This window comes from Sciurus vulgaris, assembly GCF_902686455.1.
Source record: "Sciurus vulgaris genome assembly, chromosome: 10".
Lineage (NCBI taxonomy): Eukaryota > Metazoa > Chordata > Mammalia > Rodentia > Sciuridae > Sciurus > Sciurus vulgaris.
In genome coordinates, this window is record NC_136470.1 from 27954901 (window position 1) to 27980690 (window position 25790).

Sequence of the window (25790 nt, forward strand, 5' to 3'; positions counted from 1 at the left end):
TAGTCCACTATAGATTATTTTAGAGTCAGGTAAAGATTAAAAATCATTTTCTTATATGTGTTATTAGGTGAAGATCTTTCTGTTTTCTCACTAAATTGTTTTGGCAACTCTGACTAAATCTATTTGCCTCATGTGTGTGGGTCTATTTCTGGACTTTATTCTGCTCCACTGATCTATATTATTATATTTTGGCCAGCAGCACAGTATGGCAATAACTAATCTTTCCAACATTTTTTGTCTTTTTAAAATTGTTACTGCTATCCTATATATTTAAATTTCCATACATACTTTAGAATCAATCAGCTAATTTCTATAAAAAAGACTGATGGGATTATGATTGAGATTACATGAAATCTATAGATTAATCTTGGGACATCTGATTACTAAAAATATTGAATCCTCCGATTCATGGTATATTCTTTTATTTACCTAATTTCTCTCAATGATATTCTGGAATTTTCAGAGCACAGGTCTTTCATATCATATTTGAGCAAAGTTCTAAGTCTTTCGTATTTCACATATTTCATATGTCACTATACTCAAGTATTTTTTTACTGGTATACAAAAATACAAATGTTTTTGTATGTTGACCTTGTACCATTTAATTTTACTCATTTCTTGGTTCTTGAACCAAGAAATACTTACATATTTTCTTTTTTTGTAAAGTACTTAGAATTTTCTACATGGGTAATCCAATATATAGACAGTTTTGCTTTCTTACTTCCAATCTTCTTTTTTTGTCCTTTGGCACTGGTTAAGAATGTCAGTCTAATGTTTAAAAAAATGTTGAAGGCTGACATCTTGATTATTGTGGAAAAGCATTCTGTTTTTCACCATTAAATATTATATTACATGGAGATTTTTTGTGAATGGGCTTTATCCGGATGAGGAAGTTCTTTTCTTTTTCTTAGTTTTGGGAGATTGCATCATAAGTAAGTGTTAGCTTTTGTCAAATTCTTTTTCTTCATCTATTGAGAAGACTACCATTTTCCTTCTTTAGTCTGTTAATATGTTGAATTAAACTGACTGATTTTAAAATAGAAGAACCAATTTTGCATTCCCATATAAACCCCACTTTTTCATGAGGTATTATCCTTTACATATTCTACTGTAGGATTCAGTTTGCTAAAACTTTGTCACAACTTTTTTTTCCATATTCATGGGCAATATTGGTCTCAGTTTTCTTTTCCTAAAATATATTTTTCTACTTTTGATTTCAGTATAATACTAGGCTCCATAGTGAGTTGGGGAGTTTTATCTCTTCCTCAATTTTCTGTGAAATGTATAGAGAACTGGCATCGTGCCAGTATGATTATTTAGATGATACTGATGATTGAATTCAGGGATGCTTCACTGAGACACATCCTCAGGTCTTTTTATTTTTTACTTTGAAACAGGGTCTCGCTGAATTACTCAGGACCTCACTAAGTTGCTGAGGCTGGCTTTGAACTTATGATTCTCCTGCCTTGGCCTCCTAAGCTGCTGGGATTACAGGCATGTACCACTGTGCCCAGCAACTGTTAAATTTTTTCAATATGACATAGGGTTATTCCATGTTATTCATTTCTTCATTGGTAAACTTCAATGGATTGTGGCTTTCAACGTCCTTCTCTTTATTCTGTGTTTTATGTAGATTATGTAATGACATCCCACTTTTCCATTCCTTTTATTTGTCATTTACATATTACTGCCTTCTTCTTACTCAGTCTACTTAAAAGCTCATCAGTTTTATCATTCTTCTCAAGAAGCAGGTTTAGGTTCTTTAATATTTTCTACTGTTTTTCTGTTACCTAGCTCAGTGATTTCTGCTCTTACATTTATTATTTCCTTTTATATTAAACTTGTAAATCCAGTCCCTATTACTTTGTCATGGTTAAAGACAAAAATCCCAGAATGCCTCCCCTTTTTTGTAAAATTCAAAATCCCTTTAGGTCTTTGCTCAAGGAACACATTATTAAACACAACTAAGCACCTTCCCTTCTATGCTCAATTCTACATGGTGAAAAGTGGGTAAAGTATTGTTTATTTGGAAACTTTTACCCTAAATCAAGGCTTTAAATAATATAAGCTAAAAATCAGTAAGGTTTTAGCTACTTACATAGTGATTTCCATAGTTAAGTATACTTGTTTTCTCAATATTTCATGTTTTACCATCGGTTTTTAATATTTTAAGCCAAAAGAGTATTGAAGTGGGAAAGAATGATTGTACTGAGAATCTACATTATTTTTTGATCACTTTATGATTCCCTAAACACTGACCTTACAGTTCAAATGAATATGGATCTATAAAACATAGTTTCAATTTCTAGAATAACCATATCCACCTAAAATATTAACTGATTTCCAAATACACTAATGATCTCTTCTTCTCACTTAAGATATACATAATATTTGTGGCAAGCTTTAACAGCCAACAAAAGAAATCCTCTTACAAATGTACAAAAATCATATCTCTATGATTTGATTAAGTTAATCCTAAGTGCATCTGGCATCTTGACACATTGGTTTTCAAGTTCACAAAGTAGTAGTAAACATTTCGTTAATTAGAAACAAATTCACTATTAACAGGTGACAGAAGTTACACTGACATCTTTAAAAGTGGTCTTTAATCACCTCAAGTGAATCTATCACAAATCAGTAATTAATAACTACCTATAATTACCACATTTGCTTCAAAGGTAGCAAATTGTAGCGTATCCTGTTGTCACCACACCAAATTAAAAAATAACTTCATTTATGGAACCACCATATAAAATTGCACAGTACTCTTCTAAATTAGTGTCTTTCAGAGAATGAAGTGAATACTTCAACTCCCTAAGCCAAAGAGATACCTGCACATTCCGACCCTTCTACTGCAAGAAATAAAACTTCTCTAGAAATAGGCTGAACACACATTTCCCCAGCATGTGCTGAACAGGTTCATAACCTCACAACTAGCTCTGGTATGTAACATGGACATAAAGACTACTGCTTATATAGATTACAAAACCAACATTGGCCTACTATGAAAATAAAATAAATTAAAGCTCTGTAAACTACTAAAATCCAGGAAATAAAAGATAAAGAAGACACATAAAAATAAATAAGTGGAAATAATAATTCTAAATAATGTCATACATATTATATGTATATATACTTCAAGTGAAACATGAGAACTGTTAATATTAACAAACGATTGTGATAAAGGGAGGCAACAGTCCAGAAAGTTACAAGTAAAAACTGTAACAGAACAGATCTGTTTAATTTGTCTACAGTGTGATCATTTACCCAGTGGTCTTGGTTCCCTGTTCAAAATTAATTATCAAGCTGACACTTTACAGCCCAGAGATGACAGCCTGAAAAGTTGGTTATACATCAAGTTCTATTCCCTTCAGTGTACATTATAAATGTTTCCCATATTGCAGGAAAAGTGGTTTTAAAAATTAAACACTAAAAGGAAAACATAATTTATTAACTTATAACTACCACAATATAGGTCACACAAAGTACAGCACTTCACTGAAACCTAAAACTGTACCTTCTTTGCCTGAATCCAGTCCATTTTAGGACGATAGGCTTTTTATGGCAAGATCACTAAAGCCCAGCACTTAAGAATATCATCATCAGAGTCAATATTCTGTATATTAAATATGAATGCTTACAAATCAGTCCTATTTTTAAAAAATTCCTATTTTAAAAAATTATTATCTAACTCAATCGCTAATAACTAATACTTACTATATGCAGGCACTTTTATGCCTTTTATACGTTTTACCTCATTTAATCCCCAGAGCAATCCATGAAATAACTACTGTTATTATTACACTTTGTAGAGAAAGTGCACGGACAGAACAAGCAACTCGCTTTCGGTCCATAGCTAGAAGTCAGGCAAGGTAACTCCAGTATCGAGTTCTCTTATTTTGCATTTCCTAACATTAATTTCCAAAAATAAAAAAGTAAAGATTTGTACTGTAAAGAACTCAAAACAATTGAAAAGAAAACCTGATTTCCACACAATTTTTGAGAAATCAATTGAGGAAAGATCCTGAATTATAAATTATAGCCTATAAAATCTATTGGAATTTGACAATAAAGTACAAAAAGTTTACTAAACTGACACAAAAAATTGGCATCTAATTGTTGACATGTAGATGAAGAAAGAGTCATATTTGCAATATACTGACAAAGAATGTTAAGTTACTATGGTAGAGATTAATTAGTTGACATTCAAATTCCAACAGTTTGGGCTGGGGAGATAGCTCAGTTGGTAGAGTGCTTGCCTTGTAAGCACAAGGCCCGGAGTTCAATCCCCAGCAAAAAAGAAAAAAAAAAAAAAATTCCAACAGTTTCAGTTTGATGAAGCAAATAAATGCCCCAAAGCAATTATAAATGACAGAACATAAAAAAGCACAAGTAATCTGTTTAAAAATCTTTTACAATTTTACCTTTTGGTTTCGGGGTAAATCTTGAGCATTTGATGGAGGCTTATAATTCAGAACTAATCTTCTAAATTCCAAAAGATTGAATAATGACTGAAAAAGAACAACAATTTAAGATAAGGAAAATTCTATGAATAGAATTATAAAATTGGTGTCAAGAGACTTTTTTTTGACTATACACTAATACACAACTGTTGCATAAGGCGGCCTATTGTCTCCCTGAGAAAAAGTTTTATTTCTTATATTCTGATATACTTGATAATTAGCAAAACTTAATTTGCAAAGCACAATTATTCAAGTACAAGGTAAAAAAATAATATTGAAAGCTATTGTTATTACTATACAGAGAGAGAGAGAGAGAGAGAGAGAGAGAGAGAAAGTTTCCTCAAAATAAAATGTATACAATACAAAGTCAAGAATTTTGTAGACATTCCATGTTCACTAAGAATTATACTCACATGCTAGGTGATAGATACACAAAGAAGGTGTATATTAACTCTATGTCCAAGAAAGGAGACAAACACATAAAAAACATGGAGGTATATATAGAAATATACCTCCATGGTACAATAACACTAATTATTCTGAGAGTATAATGAGAACATATGAAAGAAGCTCATGAAAAGGTTTCCTGCAGGAGTATTCAACAATAGTTTGTGACCCATCATTACGTCATCTTAATAAACATTTATTCAAAAATGATTTCTAAAAACAAAAAGTATCAGCAACATATCCATCACCACAGTATTTTTTGTAAAATTTTCATGGTGGATGTTTTACAAACTTTTGTATGTGTAAACTGTTTTATAATTGAAGTATATTTCTTTCATGGGTCACAGTTTTTAAAGTTTGAAAATTACTGTATAGGAAGAAATCATGTATTGAATTTTATACAAGATGAGTTAAGACCACTGGACAGAATATAAGGTAGCAGCACAAATCAAAGGGAAAACAAGCATATGCAAAGTTATTAGAATAAGTTATTAGAAAAAAGTTCTCAACAAGTTATTAGAAAAACTGGATCACTACATAAAAGGAAATGTATGGACTAATATGAAAGATAAAAAGAGTTTCTGATAGCAGAAACTATAGAAAAATATTTTGATCGTTTGTGATCTGGAAGGACACCTTAATTAAACATTATGAGCACATAAAATAATTCATTTTTTCCTCATTGAGATGGAGTCACAATATGTTGTCCAGATTGGTCTCAAATTCCTTGCCTCAAGTAATCTCCCACCTCAGCCTCCTAAGCAGCAAGGACTACAGGTGCTTACCACCACTCCCAACTCATTTAACAAATATTTACAGCACACTACTGTGGCCTGGATATGAGGTGTTCCCCAAAAGTTCCTGTTTTAATGTTGGAATGTTCAGAGGTGAAACGATAAAACTATGAGAACTGTAAGCTAATTAGTGGGTTAATCCACTGGATGGATTAATAATTTGAAAGGACTTCTGTACTGGGTGATGGTAACTACAGGCAGATGGGGAATAGCTGGAGGAAGTAGGTCCCTGTGGAATGTGCCTTTGGGGTTTATATTTCCTCCTTGGCTCTCCCCCCTCTCTCTCTTGCTTCCTAGATTCCATGAGGGAAGCAGTACTCCTCTACTACACTCTTCTGCCATTATGTTCTGCTTTGCCTCAGAGCCAAAGCAAGGGAGCCAGATGACCATGGACTGAACTTCTGAAACAGCAAGCCCCCCGCCAAAAACTTTCCCCCATAAGTTGCTTTTGTCAGATATTTGGGTCACTGCAACAAAAAGCTAACATAAGTCAGATACTAGGAAGACAGATAGCAGAAAATTAAAAAATCTATATAATCTCCCCACTTATGGAGATTATAATCTTAAAACTACAGGTTGAACAATGACACTAGATGTTATAAAGGAGAAAGGATATGAATATAATAACAACAGACCAAGATCAGAGTCTTTGAGAAAAGGCAACATTTTAAAGCTGGTGGGTGAGGAGAATATTGTAAAGGACTGAGTATGAATAGTAAGAAAATCAGAAAAGAAAGGAGAGGAGAGAAAGCAGAATTTTCAATCATTGGCTGGTTATCACAACAACTTGTGGAGTTTTATTTTTTTTTATTTTTAATTTGTGGAACTCTAAAAAATACCATTTTCAGAGGGTCTCTCAATGAAGATTTGAAGTACTACAGAAGACTCAGATGTATCATCAAATAATCAATGGTGTATTTCAAGAAGGGCAAGAATAGCAATATTGCCACTGAAGTATGGGGAAGAGATAACCTTTGGCAATGAGGAATTCACCTTTTCGTATAGTGGCAGAGAAAGAAGAGGTACAATAACAATGGGAGTGATGGGACGTAAATAAGGGGGACAAAGTATAAACTATCCTTATGAGAAACTTAAAAAGGAACACTACTCTGATACTCTGAGTTCCCACTGGAGAACATTTTCCTTATTTCCAAACACGTTTAGAATTTTGTTACGTGTAGCTCTGAATACCTATTTCAGCCTTGGCTTGATGGAAAATTGGTATTTCTTCATTTTTGAAGATTTCTATTGAGCCAGAAATCTAAGTGACCACTTAATTTTTTCCAACACTTTGAAGACATTATTTCTATTGAAAAGTCAGTTGGTAATTTTGGCTCCTTTATACACATGATGCATCTTTTTCTCTCATTACTTTTGTGATTTTCTTCTTGTAGTTTTTTTGTTTCATTATGATGCACACTAGTGCAGTGATCTTTTTTTCTACTATTGGGTTCCTGTTACTTCCTAAACCTGTGGTTTGATCCCTCTTTCAAGTTCGGAGTATGCTCAATCACCTTTTCAAATACTGTGTTTGCACTGTGCCCTTCTACTTTCCCTCTGAACTACAATACACTATGTTTGTACTACTCATTATGTCACTTTCTCTCTTATATGCTCTTATCTTTATTTCATGGCTTTAGTCTGAAAATATTCTTCAGACCGACTGTCCAGTTAACTACTTGTCTCTTCAGCTGCATCAGATATGCTGTTCAATTTATCCATTGATATATTTCACGTGTTATATTTTTCATTCTAAAATTTCCATATTGTTCTTAATAGTTTTTTAGTTTTCTGTCAAAAGTCTCAATCTTGCTTTTAATTCTTTGATGATAGTAAGTACAGTTATTATAACTAACAATCTTCTGGTTTCCATATAAGTATGTTTCTATCATCTAACTTTTTCTCTTTATTCTTTTATTTTCTGGTATGGTTGATTTGAGTGCCAAATATTATAGACAAAAATTGGAAAAATTAAAAATATATATATTATCTACTAACAGAGAATTTATATTTGCTTCTGGCTGAGAGCTAGACTAGAGTCACTTGCAATCCCAGATCACCATAATTTGATAAAGTCTGCAATGATTTGAAGCTGTATGATTCAGAAACTAGAAAGCCTTGTCTACTTTCTGTTCTCAGTTAATTGGAGGCTCTCAACTTTAAGAATTATAACTGAAAGTCTGAGGTGTTTACTAAGGCTGCAAGTCTGTGAAAAACTTAGCTTCCCAGTTACTTAGCAGTCATTTTTGAAAATGCCTCAAAGATCAAATCAGTCAAAAGCAACTGAGTGGATACTGTGTTATTTACAAAACTGTAGAAAATATATCAAATAGTGACTATTTTAAACTTGTGATAGAACTATGTTGGGAGATAAAACAAATAGTAATTGTAGGAAGGTGAAATGGAAGCGCTAACCACTTATCTGACTCAGTTTTTAGAAAAGCAGGTCATTTAGAAAAGTGAAGTAACAGAAGAAAACAAAACTGGCTATAGATGTCCTCAAGAAGCAAAGGGCTTTGAGGCAGCAAGGTCTGGGGCAGAGGACTACCATTTTGTACTCTAAGCCAGTAAGTGTCATGAGGTTTTTCTTTTCACTTTGAACTATGGACTTCTTCCTTTGATGAAAATTAAAGAGATAAGAACAAGTAATGTGAACAAACATTTTAAATGATATCCCGAAAATTTCCAGCACTTTTTCAACATCCTCACTTAACACTTTAGATATTCTAAACATTGCTATCTACATTAGAGAGGCAGAAGCATTTTAAGCCTTCAATTTCACCATAAATCATATATGCTTTTTGTTTCATTCGTCTACTCATTCACTAAGTACTTAATAGACTATTCCAATGTGTCAGACACTACCATGTGCTGACATTTAACAGTAGCCCAGCTGTGCCCTGGTGCTCTCAGGATGTTTGCACTTCAGTCAATCTGGAATTATGTGATTTATAAGGCTGGAGTTTCAAGATTCACCTGGTGTTACGTGATTAACCTGGAGTTACATGATTTATATATGTATCTACCCTACAATCCTTCTAAGTACAAAACAGGACTTTAATATGTGCCAACACATCTATAAAAGGAGTGAACTGAGACTAGATCAGGCAAACTGAGAGGCAGGAGCACCTTACTTCTGGGCATCTCAGAGGGATCATGAGACATGTGCTAAAAGTCATCAAGAGAATCCACACTACTTAACACCCCAGAACTAAGGAGGACAATACAGCTGTAAATCACTAATTAATTCACTGATACCCTAGTGAGGGAAGCAGGTACAATAAGTACTTTCTACATAAAAGTTCCAGGTGAACAGAACAGAAACCATCCTGACTAGATAGGGGGTTGTTGTCCAACCTGAAGTCACAAAAATATTACTAAAGCCCAAAGGTTTATTAACCCATTCTCAGTACAATCTCCATTTGTTTATAGTCCCTTTCTGACATTCTTCTTCCCTGTTCTCTCAAAACTTTAGTACCCGTAGCTAAGGAATAAGTTTATAAAGTTATATCTTTTATAGCCTATCCCAACTACCTACTTTGAAGTTTATTATATTCCCAGAAATCTGAAATTTGTAAATATGTTCACAAAGAAAAGAATCATGTGAGGCCTACCGTAAGCTCCACCCAAGAAAATTCTATAAAATCAAACTTTACAGCACATTTAAATCTTAGTGCGGAACAAACTTCAAGTCTTCAGAAATCTAAATAAATGAATAAATAAATACTAATGCAACTTTCCTTTAATAAGTGAAAATTTCCATTTATGATAAGCTGTCACATCTGTTTATATCTGAGAATGTGAAGAAAGGGTTACAATTATTAATGATAAAAATAAAAAGTTACTTAAAATAGTATGAGTTCAAAAAATCAATGTATTTAAAAAAATTTTTTTAAAAACTTTAAAAATGTCTAGACAAATTTTTTGACCCACCCATAATTTTCCAAAATCTAAAACTTAATGTTTTTCCAGGTTCCCAAATTCACTATCTTTTTAGGGCAACCCTGGTTAAAGATTACTTCTTCTAGGTATTGAAATTTCTCAGAGAAAAAATAATCTCAATTATCTATTACTTGCTTTTAGATAAAATTTTAAAACTAGTAAAATTACCAGTTTTAATAAACTAGCAGTTAAAAAAAGGACAAGCAATTTTTTCTCTAGTCCATTCCCTCCCACCAAAACATACACATACACACACATACACACCAAAAATTTGACATGTAAAATAAAAGTTAAGGTAAACAAAAGCTAAGGTAAAAATAGATGGATTACTGTACCAAGTATGAGTGGAGACAGTGGAAGGAGGTTATCCAATACAAATAAAAGGTGACTGATTATTCCTGAATCTATAATAATAATTTAATTATCTCATCAAGAAGGACTTTCCTACATATTGAGATGTTCCTATTCTAATTTTTTTTAAAAAAAAGTTTTAAAAAAATCAAACTGCTTAGGTAAATAAAAGTATTACAAATTGAGAAGATAATGAATGTCTACATGGACAAATATCTTGTATTTTAGAATAAGCTATGGAACCATTTACTAAGGGTTTCAAAGTTAAAAGGAAAATGTGTTACTCTTGATTTATAGATATTAATTTTACACCCCCCTAATATGCACTGCGAATAACTTATTTGTAAATCTACACCAACCACAAATAATATACCTCTTCATGTTGAAAATAATATTATTATTACTATTTGTGTGTGTGTGTGTGTGTGTGTGTGTGTGTGGTGCTAGGGATTGAATCCAGGGCATTATGCTTGTGAGGCAAACACTCTACCAGCTAAGCTATGTTCCCAGCCCCTTCAAAAAATTATTTAAAAGAGTATACTACTATGAATAATAGTTTCTAGTATATACAAATAAATCCAACCAGACCCAGGAAGAGTCATTTGTGGTTTCCTTTCTTGGTTAAAATGCTTCCCTAAATTTGCAAGGAAATACATACAAAAATTTTCTTCCCACCCTCACAGCAATTCCTAAGATCAGGAAAGGAGAAAAAATTAATTTTAGATAAGTGAAAGGCATAAGCAGTACTCTACTGAAGCTCCATACTGGGTCCGGGGATGTAGCAAAGTTTGAGAACACTTGTCTAGCGTGCAGGAGGCCCTGGGTTTGATCCCACCACTAAAAGAGAAACACACACACACACACACACACACACACACACACACACACACACACACACAGTGTGGAGAGAAGTGGAGGATACTATAAACCCCAAACTAGATTACAGACAAAAGCATATTAAAAACTTGCTTGCCCTTATGTTTAAAGTACACAATCTAAAAGAAACACAACTCCAGCCTACTTTCAGGGTTACCACGGCCACCAAAAAAGAAATGAATAAAAGAAACTTACCTGAATAACAGCACTAAACCAACAAGTATTGCCAACATTTTTTAGCCCAACAGGAACTTTGTCCTGCCTTTTTCTATCATAAGGGTTTCGAGAATCCCTCCAAACTTCCGTAGGGGTCCTCTTCAAACACGCTTTATTTTCTGCTATGCTAGCTTCAAGAACTCTTAAGCAAAGAGAGAAGAAGATTAAAATAAATAAAAAGGGTATTATATAATCTATTAAGCAAAAGCATAATACCATAAACTTTAAGCATTCTGATGATACTCAAGCTCTGAATAATGTGCCTGGGGAAGTAAAAGTTAAAGCTAACTTTACACAGGCAAAGGTTAAGTTTCCTTTAAAAGCATAGTCGTAGCAATGCCAACAGACCACATGCAGTTTTTTTTCCCCAAGAAAAAGAAAATTTCAAACACAAAGACAGCGCTAGGCAATAAAAAGCATATTAAATTGTGTTTCAACAAATTAGTGGTTTAGTACCAGGAATATATATATTTTCTGAGCAATATCTGTACCCATACATATTTACGATACAATATAACAACTTTTATAACAATTAATTTGAATCATCACAAAAGCAAAAACTAAACAAACTACACTTTTAGCTCTCTGTTAATTTCCTCCTCTATTAAAAAAAAAAAAAGTAGATGAGATAAGTTCTCAGGTTCCTTTCAGTTCTAAAAATCTGACTCTGACAGCAAAATAAAGAAAAACGCATTCCCTTATTAACCCAAAAGTTACTTATTAACCTTTCCAAAATAAACTCCCCACAGAATACATTAAATGCAGCTCAGCCAGGCAAAAGCAATACTACTTTTTTAAGTGTTATTTTTCTTGATCCTAAGCATGCACCATTATACCTATAATCAAGCCTAATTTCCACATACAAACTAACCAAGTATTCTATCTACTCAAGAAGTATGTTACTATTCTAATAAGTATAAATAACATTCAAGTGTCTCAAGAGACTTTGTTTTAATTACAAAAACCTTAGCAAAAATGAGTTTTTCCAACTTTTCGGGTTCTCCAGAAAACTTCATTCACGCTTTCTTGACTTTATCTAAAGATTTTGTTCTACCAGATAAATGTCAAAATAATATACTTTTATATCTAACAGTGGTATTGACAACATCACATTAATTACAATGTAGTAAGATTCCAAAGTTATCATTACTTGGAATAAGTTATGCAAACAGAACAAAGGCTCTAAAAATCAATTTAAAAATTTTTAAAAATGGTTAACTATATGTTAAAATGTAAAGATCAAAGTAAATACATTTATTTAAAAAGTGAATTTACATTTCCATCATATTTAAGAGTGCCCAACATTAGCAGCCCTACTCTTGGCCCCCAAATCAACTTTCACTTGCAACCTCAAACCTTAGGCTTTTTCAACAAGACATCAGAAGTCCTGTGGAGGTATTTAGATGAATTGAGACAAAAGAAAAGCAGGATACATCTAGAAAATCCACTGTGGGGGTCTCTCAGTCAGTCCCACGTGGATGCAAAAAGGGTTAACTGCTGGAGGATAATGTTGGCTATAAATCAATTATCCATAAACTTAACTAATCAATGAAAACACAAGAGCCAATACTCTTTTTAAATGAGAGGGGGCATGACAAGTCTGGCCATATCAGTTATGACCTCTAACAAATTGGAGTAGCCCAACTTTATTTTATAGTCAGACAGGTGAAGGGGCCTGGACCAGGAGGGGCTTCTTTTATGATGAACAGAATGGGGTGAAGTTAGGAGAGCCATTTTTGGGGGGGAATTATCACAGAAGCAGAGAGGGAAACACTCCCACACAGCGCCAGATGCTTCCCAGCAATCTGGGATTCCTCCTTTGTAGCCAGTTCCTGGAAGCCAGACCTCTGAGTCCCATGGCTCAACCTAGTCTGATTCTGCTAAATAAGGATGGCTCCCCACAATCCACAGCTACCAGAAAGTAAGAACATAAGGGTGAGATAAAAAGTCAAAGAAAAAACCTCAGAAAAAAGTTTTAGTCTAGCTGTACACTGGAAATGTTGGGTTTTTTTTTTAAATACACGTTTATTTATAAGTATACATAAAACAAATTTATTTCTATTTTGGTAAATAGAAGTGAATGAATTAAAACATGCAAGAAGTTTCTGCAATCAGCACAAACAATACCAGAAGCAGGAAAGCACAGCCAGTACCCGTGATCATACATAAGACAGAAAGGGTACCCAACAATTGATTAACATTGACAGACATATATAATAATCATTTAAAAGGAGAATTCTAAAGCATATACTAAAAATAAAAACTGGTCAAAATATAGGAGAATTAAGTTCAATCCTGAATCTCCTATTAGATGAGCCTCTACTATTACTGTATTCTAATTAATTATAATAACATATTAGCAAAAAACAAACCTACTGAATACCAACAGATGAGAGCAAACATATAATGAACAAGCAATGAAGTTAGATACACATTAGTTCTAGAAAATTTGAGGAACAGAATCTCTGTGAAATAAATACAATCTGCAAAACTTATAATTTACATTTGAATCAGAGTGAGTAATAATAAAATGGAACTCAGTCTAAGATGAAATTTAGCAAAACTAGGTTTTAAATATTTTTCACAAGCATTAACAACCCAACTCAACCCAACAATCTAGACTGTCCTGTGATCAATTTTTTTCTTTTAATTCCAAATCTGGTTGTGATTACTAAGACCCAGGAATTTTTTAAAATTATTTATTTGTTTTTTAATTTTTTACAGACTACATTTTGATTCACTGTACACAAATGGGGTACATGATTTCGTTTCTATGGTTGTACATGATGTAGATTCATACCATTTGCGTAATCATCCATGTACATAGGGTAATGATGTCTGTCTCACTGGACCATTTTTCATCCCCCCCTCATTTTCTTCTACATAATACAACGTTTCTCCATTCTTCTCTCACTCCCCAAACCTCCCACCCCCATTATATATCATTCTCCACTTATCATGGAAAACATTTGGCCTTTGGTTTTTTGGGATTGGCTTATTTCACTCCAATTCCATCCATTTACATGCAAATGCCATAATATTATTCTTCTTTATGTCTGAATAATATTTCATTGTGTATATATACCATAGTTTCTTTATCCACTAAACTGCTGAAGGGCATCTAGATTGGTTTCACAATCTAGCTATTGTGAACTGAACTGCTATAAACATTGATGTGGCTGTGTTACTGCAGTACCCAGGGATTTTTTAAAAAATAGTTTAAATACAGTTAGTTCCCCTGTCTACCTCTTCTGTACCTCTCCCCACTAAAAAATAATTATACATCTTGGTATATACAAACAAAGCGATGTAAACACTACATTAATATAATGAAATAATGTAAACTCTTTAGTTCCCTTGCCCATACTCTTACCCTACTGGTCATGGGAAAATGTATGGCTTCAAATGTACTTCCTAGGACTTAAACTGTTATACTATTCCCCAAAGAAAACTGGAAGAGAAAGGAAGATAGTGATATAAACCAAGACACCATCTTCCTACCATTCCTATGTATGTTCTCTACAGAGGTCAAATTAGGTATAAACTGTAATAGTCATCTGATTGGGGTTGAAGAGATGCTTATAACTGCTTACTGCTCCTCAAAGTCACCTAAGATTCAAAAATAAAATAATGCTCATTTCCTAAACCATATTTCTATTTGACATATATATCAAGTATTAATATGGCTTAATTTAGTCATATTGCTATTATTCATTGTAACAAAAGTACAGGTTTTAAAGAAATAGGTTTATTATAATATTCCTCAGTCACCCCATAAGATAGAATTATGGTTTCCAATGTTTTCTTATTTTAAAAAAATTTTTTTAGTTGTTAATGGACTTTAATTTTATTTACATGCAGTGCTGAGAATCGAACCCAGTGTCTCATACATGCTAGGCAAGCGCTCTACCACTGAGCTACAACCCCAGCCCCTCAATGTTTTCTTGCTGAAAGGAAACATCATCAGTACATGAAAGAGGAAAGCCATAATTCTGTGATCTCCTTGACTTAAGCTTATAACACACTCACTTCTGTGTACCAGCAGAATCTTACTATAGGCTTCAGCAGGCTTCCTCCTACCACATTCTCCTGATTCCTAAAGGACTCTATAAACACTGCACCAAAACATCTATTAATCAACCAGAATCTCCTATTAACATCTGCAGGCAGAAACAGGGATTTGTTTTTACCTCTAGACTATACGTGATAAATTGTAGTAAGCTTGATTTATTTTTTAAATCAAAAGTCAAATCTCTTGCCCTCATGACACTCAATTTCCAAGATTTTCCCCTTCTATAATCCAGTACTGTCAACATAAATACAAACTCTTATAAATTGAAGTCCTACATAAGAGTTCTTTCCGTGGTCTTACCAGTGATACTTTCCAGACTTTAAGTAAAATGTAAGAAATAGCTAGATTTCAGGCATTCTAACTGGCAGAGAGGAGAAAATAAATGTTGCAAATCCTAGAGAATTCAGAGAAAGCCAATAACAAAATGCAGCATGCCGAGAGGCCACTTCAGCAGCCACAAAAAAAAAAAAAAAAAAAAAAAAACAGCCCCCAGCCCACATCACCTGCTTTCTCATCTTCTCAACACTCATTAGGACCGTAACATCAGTAGTATAAAAAAGACAACAAAACATTTTGCTGTCTCTTTTCCTTCCACACATTATACGGAATGTTTAAAGTTCTTATGGTAAATGTTCACCTTCCCATTAAAATTTTATTGTATACTTTTAGGGGCTTTTATTTTGTATTCTTATTTAAATCAGATATAACACTAATGTTGAAAATATCCCACTCTAGCTCATCTAAGACTCTTGGTGAAGCATTACACTCACTGAAAACCATGCATTATTTAAGTGGCATAAATCAATCAAAAAATTTTTAAAGGAAGGAAGAGAAAAAGGAAAGGTAGGAATAATTTGTTGATTTCTCAAAAAAAAAAAAAAAAAGAAATGCTAAAGTAAGAACTGGTATTCCGATTGAGATCACACTAAAGTCAATCCAAGAAAAACTGATGTTTTATAAAGATTGGGTTCCCATCTTTGAAAGAGCATGTATTTCAAAATACCTATGTACATTGTTTAATGTATTTCAATGATATTTAGTAATTTTTTTGTTTTTTTTTCTTTTTCTTTTCAGGAGAAGCCAGAGCCCAACACATGCTGCATAAGCACTCTACCATTGAACTACATCCCCAACCTAATAATTTCCTTCTTGAAAGTGCTTGCACATTTTTTTATTAGATTTACTTCTTATCTTTAGGATGGGGCGGGGGGGGGGTAACCAGGGCTGCCTAGCCCTTTTTTTATTTTTTATTTTGAGACAGGGTCCTGCTAAATTATTTAGGGCCTCACTAATTTGCTAATCAATATTAATTTGAACTTGTGATCCTCCTGCCTCAGCCTCCTGAGTCACTGGGATTACAGATATGTTCCACTACACCAGCTTTAAAAAGTTTTCTGAGTTATAAATGGTATCACTTTTGTACTTTCTCATTCTTATATACAGAAATATAATTTTTATATATTGATTATAAATTCATATAACTAAATGCATTATTTTTATAAGAATACTTTGAGGGATTATTTCCTTACAGTTATGATATGCAAACATTAAATATAGGCCTCAGTAAAACTTTTTATATATGTATATACCAATGTGGCCACCACTCTATAGACAATTTGCATTATCCCATAAAATACCTTTTCCAGTCAAAAGAGTCCTCTCCATGCCAGTTAACCACTATCTAAGTTCTAACACCAAAAATTAGTTTTGCCTATCCTTAACCATCATATGAATGAAATCACATAGTGGTTATTCTCTTATGTCAGGTTTATTTCTCCCATCTTTTAAGGATTCCTCCACATTTTTCCAAGAAGTAGGAAACTTTTCCACACACTGCTTAGAATTCCATCATATAAATGTACCAGCATTGTTTAGCATTCTTCTCTTATGGTATTTGGCTATTTCCAGGTTTTAATTATTTTCAATAAATCCACTTTATTTCTTTCTCATAGATCTATATTTAAGAGAAGAAATGTTGAGTTTTAAAATAGCATATATTGAAAGTCATTAAAAATCCAAATTTTCCAAAGCCTTACACCATTACACATTCCTACCAGCAGTGGATGAGAGTTCTAGTTGCCTGCATGTGCTCTCTGTCAGTCAGCTGTTTATACTGTGACAAAAATACTTAACCAAAAAAACTTAGAAAAGTTTATTTTGAGCTCACAGTTTCAGAGGTTCGGTCTATGGTTCTGTTTCTGAGCCTGATGTGAAGCAGAACATCATGGCAGAAGAATGTGGTGGAGGAAAACTACTCAGCTCGTAGCAGCCAGGAAGCAGAGAAAGAGGAGCCAGGGATAACATATAATCCACAAGGGCATACATACCCCCAGTGACCTACTTCCTCTAGCCATGCCCCATCTGCCTACAGTTACCACCCAGTAGACCATTCCAATCATTAATCTATCAAATGGATCAATCCACTGATGAGGTTATAGTTCTCATGACTGAATCATTTTATCTCTGATACTGGATATCCTGTTTCTAACAACCAAGCTTTTCCAAACCGTAACATGCTCTAATACTTGGCATTGTCAGCCTTTAATTTTAGCCATTGTGGTGAGTATTTAATGGTGACTATTCTCTAATGAGATGACTGAAAATAAATTCCTGATTGAGCTTGTACCATCCAGATCACCACTTACACTGTAATCCATCAAGGTACCAACAATGAGATGTTCCATAGTCATATAATAAGTACAAATCGAGGGATTCTTTCTTCAACAGAGGCACTCATATGGGACACATAACTCCTGAATAAAGCTGACACTGGCTAGTGTCTCTTGTGGTAAGGGAGGCCAGACTGCATGGGGATGGGCTCCTGCCCACTCCTGATGAGACTACTTCACAACTTTGACCCTTCTTGAGGCCATCAGTGATATCTTGCTGTTGCTCACACTTGTTAAATTATAGTGCTGTTTTTCCAGACTGATCTGCACCTCCAGTCACAGTTTTATGGTCCCTGGAATCAGTGTCATATTTTTTATTTCTCCAGACCATCCGCATGATGTACCCTTGATCATAAAAGCAACTCAAAAATGGGCTGATGGTATTCAAAGGTTTCCATGCTCCCTTCTCATCCACCTGTATCTGGTATTACTGAGCACCAGAATGCTCCTCAAAAATCGGTTTGACTCTGCATTTCTTACCTAAGGTTCATACACCTTAAGCAAGAGTATCTAACAGTTGCTTTGTGAGGAATGATAGAAAGAGAAGAGATTAAAAGATCTATTTTAATAATAAAATTACATCTGACTATTCTTGGACATGACACTTTCTTCTTTCCAAAATGGTAGGCTGTCCCAGTTGGCAAATCTTCCAAGGTAGCTTCCAGACCAACTTAATTTCAGGTCATACATCTGGACTCTCTTTTTTTGTCTGAATGATCTTAATGCATAAATGTAATGCTCACTCAGTTGAGTGCACAGTTCACTCAATTCCTCTTCAATAAACCATGTTGGTCAAAGTGGAAGGCACAAAGTCCCTGTAAATTTTATAAAAAAATATCTGTACTCCTCATATACTTGGTACCTCTAGATAAAAGGTGGGATGCAAACAGGGGATGACTGGGGAAAAAGAGAAAATTATCATAACCACTGGAAAGGGATATAATGAGTTGTAACCAAAACAATGTGGACATACAAGATGGGAACAGAGAGGACATTAATCATGTTTTTCTTTCAGAACTGCTCTTTCACACAAAAGAAAGTGCCCTGGCAAAACTCTCCCATGTTGCTTTACTGAGTTTAGAATTGTAACAGTTTTCTTTCCACTCAACAAAAATGATTTTATTATGTTCACTAGTCCATTATTGATTTTTAAATGTCTGGGTTTTGTCATTTGCACTGTAACTACTTTTTGGGATAATCCTACCTTCTTCTTCTGAGCACTTTTAAGTTTTCTCATTTCTGAGTGTTTCATAGTACCACTATAATAAATCTAGATGTGAGCTTTCTTTTAATTTTCCTGTTTGGGATTTATTGTACTTTGTGAAATTAGATTTTTGGTTTTTTTATTTCTAAAAAGTTCTTGGTGATTAACTCTTTAAATTTTGCCTCAGGCCCGAGTCTTTTGAGTCACCAATTACAACAACAGACTTACTCTAATTCTCCATATCTTTTAACCTTTTCCCATAGTTTACATCTTTTTAGATATGTGTTTTAAGTGGTTATAATTTCTTCTGATATATCTCCCAGGCTTCTGATGTGTTCTTTAGCTGTTTCTAATCTGCTATTAAAGTTTCATTCTGTTTTTAATTCTACTCTAGTTATTCTAATTTTCACTTCGTAAAGATATTTTTCAGTTACTTTTCAAATGCATTAGGTTATAGTTTTAAAATTTTCAAATTTCCTTAGAAAATTAAAGCACAGTTATATATGTCGTACATGGGTGAACTTTCACTGCCTGTTGTTTCTATTGATTCTCGCAGTGACTTTTTTCCATATATGTTTGGTAATTTTGGCAGGTGATGATTTTAGAGCTCTAAAAGTTATTCGAGGGTATCTTTGGGGTCTAGGACAAAGACACCTAGAAAGAGAATGCATTTTTGATATTGCCAGATCCTAGAGAAAATGCCATTTAAAATTAAATTCCCAAGCTATAATTTATTGTACCACTAACATGACAAGTTTTAGCTGTAAAACCACAGTAGAAGTTGTCAGAGGCAAATTCCATCTCAAAAGCACCCCTCACAGCCATGACAAAAACCTTTTTAATGTGCTTGTGATTAATGACGAAAGGAATACTTCTGATTTACCCTTACCAGGAATGTCATCCTTTGATATAAAATTGGACAAGAGAAATGATCTCCTATTAAAGCTGCCCATCTTGTTTTCAAAATGGCCTCTTCTTTTTCCTCCATTCAACAATTCTAAACCAAAGTTTAAGTTTATAGATACAAGTCAAATTTCATCAAGTCAAAAAGTAACTTTCAGTGTCCTGCACCTATTTCCTTCAAGTTTCTGCTTTCACTGATTTTAGTCCTTGATTTTGGTCTTTACTTAACAAGTCTTAATACATTTCTTAAAAATTCCAAAGTATTTTTATACCCAATAGAAAACATACTGTTTCCAAAAAAAATTTTGTCCAAATAACCTAGTCCACCATTTCTTGAAAGTTGGAAGTTTGCTCTTTGCAATAATTTTATCTAAAGCTAGCCCTACCTTCTATCAATCTACTTTAAAGTCATTACACAAAAAGCCATTTTTCAAGGAATATGCCATTGACACAAACAAGTTCTAATGTAGTATATTAGCAAATTTCAACTACCCAGAGTTCACTTTGTGTCCTAGCAATGTGCTACAGGGTGGATGTGGTTTGCCCTTCAAAGGTTCATGTGTTGAAGTGGGGTGAATCTTTAGGAACTAGGGCAGAGGAGTAGGTCCTTAGGTTATCAGGAGTACTTCCTCAGAAGAGACTGAGGGACCCCAGTATCTCTCTCAGGTCCTCCAATCTGGAAAAGTGATCTCTCAGTCCCGCACACATTCCCTCCAAGATGGCATCTGCTTAAAGAGTATATTAAGATTTAAAAGACCAAAAATGAAAAACGACATTCTCTTAAGAAATTTTTTTACAATTTGTCAGAATAGGTATTCAAAACAAACTATATCTTATACATTGAAATGATTTAACATCAAATTAGGAAGTCTTAATTCCTTTTACTTTAATTATATACAACAGTGTGCCACATAACATCATTTTGGTCAATGGCAGATCCTGTATTCAACAATAATGAGATTATAACAGAGATGACCAATTCCTATTGCCTCATGATCAGGTAGCCACTGTAATGTCATAACACAAGGTACTATGTGTGTGTGGTGACACTGGTGTAAACCAACTGACTGCACTGCCTGTCCCATAAAGATCTAGCACATACAATTATGTACAGTACATAATTCTTGATAATGATGACTATGATACTGGTTTATACATTTATTATGCCATATATTTTATTGTTATAGTGTACTTAAAGAGAACATTTTACTGTGAAATAGTATGTCACATTAGGTTGACAGGAGTCTTGTACTTCTCTTATTTACTTCACTTTTGGAATGCATCAAGAGGTCACATTGAGTGGTTAACCTATACCACCTAGGTTTGTGTAAATACAATCCGTGATGCACACACAACCTCATGAAATTGCCTAATGATGAGTTTCTCAGAACCTATCTCCATTGTTAGCTATTACTACAATTATCATACATTGTTTAGAGAACACAAAACACAGAATGAATACTAAACTGCTATGTTTTCAGACTTCTTCATATTTGTAAGCTAATATAAAGTCATGTAAACAAAAACATACATATATGTTTTAAAACAGTATTTGTATCAAGTGTACTTTCTGTTTTATAATCTCTTTCACATAATAGATAATCTTCAAACATATCCTCCACACCTAAGGGAAAATAACTAAATTTCGCCATGTACTGTCAGGTTCTACAATTATTTAAAACAATTATTTAATGTATGTAATCAATTTTTAAAAGACAAAGCCAAATTTATTTAATTTTTCAAATTCTTCACAAAATTAGCCAAATTAAAACATCCAAAGATAGTCTATGCCCTTTTTGGTTTTCATTTAAAATTACCAGCATTAAATATTAGTCACACTAAAGAGGGGGACAAGGAATTTTAAGTCTTTGGATCTTAAGATAATATCTTACACAAAGTAATTACCAAAGAAACATTTAAGACATTAAAAGCATCATGAAGAAAAAAAAATTATGTGCCTTTGCTAAATAAAACATTTTGAAACATCTCCTGCCATGCAGTAATCTCAGATTATTATTTTTTAAAAGTTATTGATATTATGCCAAGGGAAATTAAGAAATCTGGTACACTGTGCTACTCATAGCTGTATTACAGTAAAAACAATGAAGTCATAAGACCTATCTTATAGGCACGTCTTTGGAAAATCATTTAACTTATTGAAAGCAAAATTTCTTCTTCAATAAAATACCATTGCTTTGAAATAGCTGCTTAGAGAGTTATAATTAGTTGTAATTTAAGTTTTTCTTTTTTTAAAAAAACAAACACTGCTTAGTGATAAAACCAAATGTATTTATTTAAACCTTAAGTGGGTCAAATTGTTTCAAAATTAAAAACTGTATTAATGAAAAAAACACATTCTATCATACATCTTAGGACCCTATTTCTTCAAAATATATATATACATATATATATATATATATATAAACATACTATCATAGTATAGATCAGAGGTTGGCAATCTACAGCCCTTGTGATATATCTATCTGGTTACTTGTTTATGTAAATCAAGACTTACTGTAAAACCATCATCATCTTTATTATATTATTCATTAGCTATGGTTGCTTTTGTACTGCAACACCAAGTAGTTGTGACGGACACCATATGGACAACAAAGTCAAAAATATTTACTATTGACACTTTATAGGAAAAGTCTACTGACCCTGACAATATCTTGCTAAAAATTATTAAAGTTGAATTGGGCAGTGTACTCAAAAGGGATGCAGGGAAAAAAAAAAAAAAATCAATATTTAAATATACACCTAAATTTAATAGTTCATAACACCCTTCCAGAATCTTAGAAATCTAAGCTCAATTGCCAACAGAACTATAATATGAAAAGTTTGTTTACATAAAACATAAAAATACAAAAGCATATTAATTATTTATTTACTATAAAGAATATCATATTGCCTCTTAAAATTAAAGCCAATTATTATTTGTTATATATAGTATTTTAATAATCTGCTTTACACAGATTATGTTTTACCTGCTAATGGCTTGCTCCTCATCAGTTATTCCAGTCTCCCTGAATGCCCTGTTTGATTCCGCCAAACTCAAGGCAATTGCTCTCTGAAGATCATCTTTATCATCTCCAGTGAGATCAATCACATCTGAAAAGCAAAACTATCTTTCTCAAAATTAAAAGTCACACAAAAATTAAAAGTAATTCTTATCATGAAGATTTTATACCTAATATAGCCTTTTAAACCAAAGTCATAACCAATTTAATTCTGTTTATTTTATAGGAAGAGCCTATTTAAAAAAATACACAAATACATTTTTTTATTTATACTTGGTAACGTAATGTTCTCATATATAAAATATAACTAAAGCAGTAGGAGCAGAAGTACTTTTCACTGCAGAACAATCTCAGTACTTATTATGAAATCTCTCATTAAACATTAGTAGGCAGAAAGACTGCTGAGAATGGGATCTTTGAGAGTGGTTTCTTTAGCAACAAAAATTGAAATCAGGACATTCACATATATGCTCTCTGAAGTTAAAACAATCACATACATATTAATTCTGTCCATACTACCATCTAGAAATCATCTATTCAATTATAACGACTAAGTCCTCAAAAATTTGTTTCAGACATTAACTAACCATAAACAGATGTGTGTTTACATGTATGTGTGTACGCGCACACACGTTCGCACTTTAAAGTTGGGAACAATATGCCAAACTGTCAATAGTGGTTAACTCTAAGGAAGAGTCACTAGAGAAGAGAGTACAAGGAGCTTTCATTTTGTGTTTTCAAGCACATCTGTACCATATGAATTATTTAATAAATATGCACTTCTTCTGATTTAAAACAAGATTATCATTTCTCTAAAACAAACATGTGAATGAACCAATTCCCTTCTAATAAAAGAAAGACTTGATGCTACATGTATTAATTCTTTTTCCAAAGAATAAAAGCTACAATTATTTCCACCTTTAGTAAAAGCACTATTAATACAATTTCCCCAAATGTACTGGTCAATTATAAGAAGCCAATGATAAATACTCCCATTATCATTTAAACAATGATAGAAATAAATATGATGGGAAAAAGAATGAAGTATATCTATCATATTTGTGTGGTTGGGATTATGCTTATCTGTGTTTTGTGTTCGTTTTGCATATTTGTATTTTAAACATGTTTAAATTTTATTTTCTTGACAATTACATAGAATTTTACAAGAGACAAACAAAAGGGAAAGGACGGAAGAAGGTACCTTCATTTTACTGTCTGGAAATAGTAATGTGCATGTGTGCAACTATATGTATGTAGATATTTTCTACACTAATGAGGGAAAAAAAAATGTATACTGATGGTTCCAAAATTGCACTTCTATTATTACCCAGTTTTTTCCCCAAACAGCATTTTACAAGAATATTTATTTAAAATAGTAGAAAAAAATAGTTGGCCATACAAGGGTTTTTTTTTTTTTTTTACAAATGTCCTTAAAGAATAAAACCTCATGAAAATATAGGCCCCCTAAAATTCAATCAAGTAAAATGTAGAACACAATAAAGTAACTGAAATGATGAAATACCTTACCTATGCCAATAGACCAAAGGTTTCATAAATCTGGCTACGCGATCCACATTCACCCAGACCACAGCTAAAAATGGGAGTAGACATCCAGTCTACTTTAAATACTGATAAACTGGGTTAGAGAGAAGTATGAAATTCATTATCAAAATGAGAGCTATTTTGCTTATAAAATGGCTAGAATATGGTAAGTAAAGAGAGGATAATGGAGAGGGGATTCAAAGAAAAATAGGAAAACCAGTTTTAGAGATATGATCAATTAGCCTTCAGACTCCATTCTCTTCATCCTTTTAGTGTGCTTTCTTTTTTATTTTATCTTTTGGGGGCAGCAAGGGGGACTTTAAGTTGCTTAGGATCTCACTAAGTTGCTTGAGACTGAGGCTGGGCTTGAACTTACAACTCTCCTGCCTTAGCCACCTGAGATTACAGGTATGTATCAATGCACCCAGTTAGTTAAGCATGTTTTCTTTAACAACAACAAAAATAAATAATTAAGTTTTAAAAAACCTATCTTCTCTATTCATTTGCAGTTAAGGTTTGGGAAAAGATTTAGGTTACATCAATTGGATGCACTAACATGAGATTTGAAAGGCAAAAGGACAGCCATTATTCTGCAGCTTCAGGCTCTTTCTCCAACATTATTTGACAGCTGTAGGCTGGTCCACGGTAGCATTCCTATATCCAATTTCCAGATTCAACAATGTAAGTGAGTAGAAATGGCAACCAGACTTAGCATTCCAGTGTCCAGGCATTGCTCAGTGGCAGTTACCTAATCCTGGCTTTCTGTTCTCCAGGCTATAGCACAGAAGTATTCACTTGAACACAGCAGTCCTAGTGGCTGTCTTCCTGACTATGACACAAGGAACAGCTTTCCCTGTCTGGTGGATTCCACAGGGATCTGGGAGTCATTTCAGAAGAGTGAGCTACAGATCCCTCTCTCCAGTTCTTTCAGTGATTGGTTAGTAACCTAATCCTCTGTATTAAATTTCTGCTTTGAAAGTACTAGAATTTTAGTGTGTCATGGCTGACAAACCAAATGAGAGCAGAAACTCATTTAGAAATAGCAAAAACCTATACTATTAGCTTTTCATGACATCAATTATAATTCAAACAACACAAAAGCAAAAACAAGACTAGTTTTTTTTAACCTATTTCATAAATGAGATATTTGAAATGAAGTACTTTATAAGGACAGAGAATGGTGCACAGGCTTTCAATTTACATCTTCTAACTTTTAAACCCCAACAGTCTTTCCACCTTACTAGCAGTTCTCCAAGTGTGGTCCATTGATCCTTGGTGTCACAGGGTACCT

The 25790-nt window shown here is 33.3% G+C and overlaps 1 protein-coding gene across 7 annotated transcripts in view; it reads right to left on the bottom strand.

The window, feature by feature from the left end:
• Positions 1 to 25790, bottom strand: part of USP25 (ubiquitin specific peptidase 25) — a 143555-nt gene that overhangs the window by 80298 nt on the left and 37467 nt on the right. For all 7 annotated transcript variants that reach the window (XM_079101219.1, XM_079101216.1, XM_079101215.1 and 4 more), the window contains 3 exons: positions 22925 to 23048; positions 11069 to 11231; positions 4425 to 4511 (listed from right to left, as the gene is read on the bottom strand). In XM_079101219.1, coding sequence (XP_078957345.1) covers positions 4425 to 4511; positions 11069 to 11231; positions 22925 to 23048 — 374 coding nt within the window. The remainder of the gene's footprint in view (positions 1 to 4424; positions 4512 to 11068; positions 11232 to 22924; positions 23049 to 25790) is intronic.